This window comes from Etheostoma cragini, chromosome 4 (assembly GCF_013103735.1).
Source record: "Etheostoma cragini isolate CJK2018 chromosome 4, CSU_Ecrag_1.0, whole genome shotgun sequence".
NCBI lineage: Eukaryota > Metazoa > Chordata > Actinopteri > Perciformes > Percidae > Etheostoma > Etheostoma cragini.
In genome coordinates, this window is record NC_048410.1 from 8201561 (window position 1) to 8209426 (window position 7866).

At 42.9% G+C, this 7866-nt stretch overlaps 1 protein-coding gene across 1 annotated transcript; it reads left to right on the plus strand.

The window, feature by feature from the left end:
* The first annotated feature begins 1258 nt into the window (after nucleotides 1-1258).
* drd5a (dopamine receptor D5a) lies at nucleotides 1259-5612 on the plus strand. The gene has a single exon (XM_034870359.1). The coding sequence runs from the start codon at nucleotides 1818-1820 to the stop codon at nucleotides 3195-3197; it is 1380 nt and encodes a 459-aa protein (XP_034726250.1). The 5' UTR covers nucleotides 1259-1817; the 3' UTR covers nucleotides 3198-5612.
* The last annotated feature ends 2254 nt before the right edge of the window (nucleotides 5613-7866 follow it).

Genomic DNA, 7866 nt, shown 5'->3' on the forward strand with positions numbered 1-7866 from the left:
TAAGACTTGTCACATCTCTTATGTTATCCGCTCTTCACGGTGAGGATGTCTTTGATCACTGTTCCTATAGTGCAATTACATTTCTAAATAGACCGTAGATGTAGTACACATGTACACCACAAGGTGGAGCCACGTATGTATGCATGTACGGTTGTTTTTAAGAGCTTGATGGAACAGTCCAAAAACACATGTTTTATAGGCAACTTCAACTTGCTTATTGCGCTTTCTTACAGAACACACATACAAAGATACAGTTCATTTCAGGGAAAAACAAAAGAAGACTTTACAGAATAATAGTCCGGATTATCATTAAAAAACACGTGATTTAATAGTAATCACTAATGAACCTTCTGGAATATATTTATCACACAATATTCTAATGTAATTCATATTGTTGTGTGAATTTAAATGCTGCAAAGAAAGTCTACACTAACTGTTCCAGACAGACAATATGCTCTGTGGTGACGCTCAGATCAGGTCCGTAGGCATCATATTTTTGGATACTCATATTAATTCACTTGCTGTGGTAACATCTGTAGTAGCCTAATGATTGTATGTAAAGAATTAAATGTTGTGGCAGGCACAAGTTGCCTCGTGACATCCCGAGATTATAGGTTACTCCAGAGAGATTTGGCATCGGCCTGCAGGAGATTATTTTGACGTAATGCCACAACGATTTGACAGGCACGCAGACACGTCTAAAAATATCCGTGACGTTTCAAAGCCGAATAGGCGCTGCTGCTGTTGCATAGACAACACGCTTGGAGCTCCTGGCTCAATATGTCTACTGAGAGTGTGAATATGACTCACCTGTAACTCTGAAAAGTGGGTGAGCTATGACCTCCGGTGGGCAGTCGTCAGAGGGCAAATAAACACCAGTATTCAGGGAGGGTCTGAAAAAGATTGATTTTTTTTATGATTGCACATTAAAATAGGCAGTGGCTTGTTATTATTAAGGCGCACGCATTTAAATTAAACTGTAGCTAAAATAGTGTCGCTGTAATATAGTGTTTTACTATTAACTGGAGACTGTCAGATTATGCTGATTAAAGTACAGGCAGACAGAGCTACTGCTTGCTGAGGGGACTGTAAAGGCGTTTGCTTTTTCAGCACCATGGACAGCTCCGGTCAGAGCTACTTTATTAACTAGGCTACATGGGATGTTCTCTTCATAATTGAGTTCCTCTACTTGATTATGATACATAACTGGTTGGGTATATCTGCAACCTTTATACAATACGTAAAATACATTTGACTGTACCCAGTAGCAGTTTATTAACAATTTCTTTATATGTAGTTTACACACAGTTTGATCCTGCACAAAGAATTTGCATATTGTAACTCCTGTCACTGCAAAGTTGTGTGGCATCAAAAATAGATAATAGCGTATAATAATCCGTCAAAATGTTTAGGGCTTCCTCACAACCCTTTTCTAACGCAGTGTCATGTTGTGCGTAACACCACCCACAGAGGAGGCGTATGCGCCCAGCCCCGGTTAGGCTGTAGGGACTCCCGCACCCACACTGCGCTCAGGATACCTTGGACTGTGACATTCACAGAAGTAGCCAGGTCAGACGACCGGAGCAGTAAGGCTACAACATGCACTCGCCACGTTGTGCTGTGTTTCAGCCCCTCAGCGCACCTGGCACGTCGCTCGGCTCAGTTATAAGGCGATCAATTCTCTCTTTCCGTCTGTTTTGCACTACACATCAGGATGGAAGCCGAGCAGGTCAGTGGGGACCAAACGGTCAATGGTTGTTAACTGCGCTTGTCCACACTAATGGAGCAATGGACTGCAGTTTAACTTGAAGAGGCACATGGATAACCCAGCCAAGCATCTCTCATCGGTGCAGGGGACTGACTCTGTGCCCGCACCCCTCGGAGAGATTATGTCGAACAGCACCGAAACAGAGGCAACTAAGGACCAGAAGAAGGATATGGTGGTGCGTACGGTGACGGGCTGTCTGCTGTCCCTGCTCATCCTATGGACCTTGCTGGGAAACATCCTGGTCTGCTCCGCGGTGCTGCGCTTTCGACACCTGCGGACCAAAGTCACCAACATTTTCATCGTCTCCCTGGCTCTATCGGATTTATTCGTCGCCGTCCTGGTGATGCCCTGGAAAGCTGTGGCAGAGGTGGCGGGTTACTGGCCATTTGGCACTTTCTGTAACATCTGGGTAGCTTTTGACATTATGTGCTCCACCGCCTCCATCCTCAACCTCTGCATTATCAGCGTGGATAGATATTGGGCCATCTCGAGCCCCTTCCGCTATGAAAGGAAAATGACCCAGCGAGTTGCCTTTGTAATGATAAGCATCACTTGGACGTTGTCTGTGCTCATTTCATTCATACCGGTCCAACTAAACTGGCACAAAGCCAGCGGTGACGACATGGCTGGGACGCACAACTCTTCCACAAGTTGGCAGATAGAGGAAAACTGTGACTCCAGCCTGAGCAGAGAGTATGCTATATCCTCCTCTTTGATAAGTTTCTACATCCCCGTGGCAATTATGATTGTGACTTACACCAGAATATACCGGATTGCACAAATACAAATTAGAAGAATAGCCTCCCTGGAGAGGGCGGCGGAACATGCGCAAAGTTGCAGGACAAACAGAATAGAGTGCCAACACCACAAAACCTTGAAAACGTCAATTAAACGGGAAACCAAAGTGTTTAAAACTCTGTCGGTGATTATGGGTGTATTTGTGTTTTGCTGGTTACCCTTTTTCGTCCTAAACTGTATCGTCCCGTTCTGCGACAGACCGGCCACAGACGTGGACGCGGGTCTGCCGTGCGTCAGCGAGACGACTTTTGACGTCTTTGTGTGGTTCGGCTGGACCAACTCCTCCCTGAACCCCATCATTTACGCCTTCAACGCCGAGTTCAGGAAGGCCTTCGCCAGCCTCTTGGGCTGTCGCAATTTCTGTTCCACACCAGTAGAAACGGTCAACATCAGCAACGAGCTGGTCTCCTATAATCAAGACACCCTAATGCACAAGGATATCGCGAACACTTATGTCAACATGATCCCCAACGTGGTGGAATGTATTGAGAATGAAGAGACTTTTGACAGAATTTCACAGTTTTCTCACAACAATGAAAACGCCACAGACTCGGTTTGTGACTTGGAGGACTGCGAAGCAGATATCAGTCTTGACAGGATGTCACCATTCACACCTAATGGATTACATTGACTCCAACTTTGTGTCTCCTTGTGCGTATTTGGATGTATTGATAATACTGTCATCGTTCATTTGCCTCCTTTGTCCCAGAAGCTGCTCTCCACAGGAAGCCCACCTATTACGATCTACTGAGTTACTGCATTGCCTCTTGCAGCTGGTGAGAGATCAAGTGACTTGCTCATGGACACTTCAGCAGGGCAAATGTATCTCTATCCGCCAGGCCACCCTGCTGCCACTTTACGTCATATCTGAGATGTTATGTTGTTGTACTGTTCTGAAAAAAGTGATGTGTAGGTGTTTATTTACATGACAAGTGAAGTTCGTGTTCATTTGTTCTAATGTGTTCGGTGTAGTTGAAGCTGTGGTTTACCGGAAGGCTTTAGTCGAGCGTTCGTGTCTCATTTCCATCTGCTTGGAGGAAAAAGAAAATGTTTGTAAAAACTCACTTGAGGATGATGACAACCTTTTGCTGCTTAAAAACCTCGTGTATCCAGTGCCCGCCTTTCCACTGAGTATGAAAACTGAGGGAAGCCTTACAGACAGTGCAGCCAAGACAGTTCTACTCAATTGCAGTCATTTCAGCGCCTTATCTAATTTAAGGAAGAAGTTTGAGACACGAAAGGAATGTGTAGTATTACATGATGCCAAAATGCAGTATTAAAGTGTTTACCCACTGCACCCACCCCAGTGACTCATCCAGCACGCATCGTCGCACTATGGACTATTATGCAGTTTGATCAAGGCTCAGATGGCCGGAGGCTAGCATGGAGCTGAACATGATGTAAAAGGCCCAACACCTAATGCTACGAACGTGTAAAAGTGAGTCTGTTTACACTGGAATCACAAATCCAAATCAAAGAACTTTGACTAGAACCAGTAGTCCCTGTGGACGTTGGCCTCTGGCCCAGCAAGCTGATTGGCCCGGAGTGTCAGACCATTGTTAACCCTTAAAGGACTGTAGGAGGCCAGTGATTTCCCCAACATTATTCTACAGTTTTTACGAGGCTGTAGCGGGTTCTAAAATGAAGATATTGGTATCCTGTAAAACTAGACGATATAGTTGGGCGGAATAACCTCCAACTTTTAGCCAAATTTTGGCGAGTGAAACTGTCAAGGGAATTTTAAATAGAATCCCTTGAGCTCTCACCTCAAGATAACCTATCTCAATGACAACAGGTTCTTTGGGTACCCACGGGTATCCCCTTTACATATATTCCCACTTTATAAGAATCCCATGCATTCAGGTTAAAAACATACAGTTTTACTCATGCAGGATAATATTCCAAAATGGTGAATTTGAATATTTCTGCATAAATTGGGTATAACTGGAAAGCTATGACTCTTGTGGATTTAATGAAGCAAATTGTATTCATATTTGATGATGTTCCTCCCAAAAGAAGCAATTTCATTGTAGTGAATCCACTTTTTTTGAAACTCATCCTCTACTGTTTGAAATTACTTATTGTGACGTCTAGGATAATCATAGCTTAATCATGACACTTAACAACCACAAACTAGAGACCGAGCAAATTCAGAGGAAATATGGCTATAAGGAGGTTTCTGAGCAAATTCCAAAACAGAAGTGCTCGCCATCCAAATACAGATAAATGCAGACATTATTTTTTATAAAAACAAATTCATAGCATGGACATTTGTCTATGATGTTCCTTAAGGTCTTGGTGTCTTAATGTTGCATTTTGGAGGGATTTAAAACCATTTTTGATAAATTCTCAAATAACATCTCCTAACAAGTTGTATCCACCCTGAAATTGCTGCAACAACGTATGGGAGATAACTGTTCATAACAATGGCCATCTTAAGAGTACACAAAAAGTTAGAGTATATGCGGGCTGTTGGGGTTATTTGCCTGGACTGCTGTTAGATTCCTAGCCTGAATCATTATCCCAATCGAGGCCTGCAGCAGTCATTTTGACGGTCAAAACCGTTTCTCTATTCTGTGACCTTTCATTTCTCATTAAGGCCAAAACTACTGAATGGTTGTGCTTTATCAACCACGGACAGAGAGCTTTAACTGACCTAACAAAAGAAAAGAAAGAATCAAGGCTGTTCTGAATGACCAAAGATTTCGAGGAGTGAATCAATAACTCCAACACAATAAGGCTACAGCGTTTCAGCAACTAGAGGAATTGTTGCTGTAGAAAGCTCTCACACACACACACACACACACACACACACACACACACACACACACACACACACACACACACACACACACACACACACTCACACACAAACACAAAACTCTGGGCCAACGCAACTGGATGTCACACATCATCTCTCCATCTCTCCAACACCTCTCTCTATCTTTGTACTGTACAAATGACCTAATCTGAATGTATACTACTGTCCTTTAAACAGTGATGTGTGTCATCATTTGTCTAATAAAATGCTGTCATGCTGAGAGAACAGGGTGCTCTGGTATCTTCCTGAAGGTCACATTACTGTTTATGGGGTATCACAAATGGACAAACGATTTGAATCATTTTCAGCTTCCCTTTAACTTTCAATTTCGCTCAGCAGTGACTTAACTCATGCATATCCACCTATGGCCCTTTTAAAAAACAACATTTGGAAATTAACTTTTTTGGACAGGTTAACAACAGACTGAAGGACAAGAAATGTCTGCAGAGAAACACAGAGCAAGGGATTATATGCATCACAGGTCCCCAGAGGGCTCAGACTGGGGACATTATGTTAAGGTGGTGTGCATCGCATACGCTGCTGCTCCTCCAGGCAATATTGTAGCCCTTTGGTTGTCCTAGGTGAGATTGAATTTTTTAAGCCCCCCCACACCTAGATCCGCATTGCCAGATCTCCATAGCGCTGTGTCAGCAATAGAGTAGCAATGCATTTTCATTTTAGTTTCTAGCTTGCGTGTAAGTTAGATGGCACCAACATTTGGTCTAATCATAACTGGTCTGGAAACCCAAAGGCCTGTGTTTTGTTTCCAGATTGGTGTGGATGGTGACTCATGATGGAGGGGTCTGGGGGTCCACCCCCTGAACATTTTTAGCATTAAAGACTTCATCTCCTGCATTCTGGTGAATTTTTATTTTTGTTCTACCTTTTCTTTGATAAATCTATGTAAAGGGAAACAAAGATTACAATCCAAATATAGGACATAAAGGAATATATTGCTGTAAGGCTCTCAGGCATTCTCTATTGCTTTCATCAATTATTTTTCTGTAGATAGACTTTTCAGAGATCTATACAAGGTGGCTAAATAAGACTTTGAGAAAGCTATTAGTAAGGCCAAGGCTGACAACAGGCACAAGCTGGAAAGCAAACTTGAGGCTAATGACAGTAGAGGGATATGGGGGGGCCTGAGGCAGATAACTACACAAGCACAGCCTCAATGGTCAGTGACGATCCTAAGTTGCCTGACAGTCTCAATGAGTTTTCTTGTTGCTTTGACAGAAATTGAGAGTCAGCGTCAGTTCTGGCCGGCCAATTAGACAAGATGCTGTTAACCACTATTGGCCAACACCACGGTCGTATCAGCTGAGCAGCATCAGCTGAGCTCCAGCTGCTGATCTGCATCAGCAAATCAGCTGGTCAACTCCCCTCATTGTTAAATGAGCTACTACTAGCTACTTAAAGCTGCTTAAGTTTGCTCCTAAATGCTGCTTGCATCTATGCAACCTACCTCCTCACTATCTTTGTCATGTAAAACGTGACATACGCGTGCAGCTCTGTGCATGTGGGGGAATAGTCTAGCTCTCCCAGTCCTAACCAGAGCCACACCATGAACACCTTGATAACATCAAAATAAATGTTGATGGATGTAGTATTATAGTTTTAAAAATATCAATAAACAACAAAGCTATCCAGCTTCCCTTTCAATAAGACCGACATTTTATTTAAATTATAAATGAATGTTCACTTGCACAATACATTATAATCACTGAAACAATGTACAGCATATGTAGAACATTGATCTTGTAGTTGATTGAAACTGAAGTGATGATACTAAATACTGTTTTATTTAAAATATATCATCACGCTCTAAGGCATTTTTGAACATATATTAACAAAATGAATACAAAATAAGATAGCATGGAGCATTCCCAGGGGATGAGGTGTTTACTTGTTCTCTGTGTTTTGTCCTTGCAGTGTGGAACAGATATGAAAGGTGGTTTGACCTCGATATTCAGCTGTGACAGGAGGGCTGGAGAGGAAGTGGAGGCAGGCTTAGGGGGGTTACACCATCCGTCAGGACACATTCATCAAAGTCATTCTCTTCTCTCCTGCACACACACTTGCACGCACGAACAAATACACACACACGTTTAAAACACATACAGTATATGCACTATTACAAGAGATCTGCTCTGAACTTCTCTTTCCTCTTTCACACAGTAAAAACACACACGCACGCACGCAGGCATGCACATGCACACACACACACACACACACACACACACACACACACACATGCAAGTATTTTCTCGTTTCACCATCTCCGCTCAATTCTCAGCATGGTTCCCTCCTTCTGTATCTTCAAATGAAAATGAAAACAGTTTAGCTTCCTGTTTCTCTCACCTCCCAGAAGACTAGAGTAAACGCTGTGAGTGACACCACTTTGAGCTCACAGCTGCATGACTGCTGAGCATATGAAGCTCTTAATTACTGCAAATCAAGCTTAACCTATGCTATCAGA

Coding starts and splice junctions, on each gene's coding strand:
- drd5a (XM_034870359.1), top strand. CDS start 1,818: ATGGATAACCCAGCCAAGCATCTCTCATCGGTGCAGGGGACTGACTCT.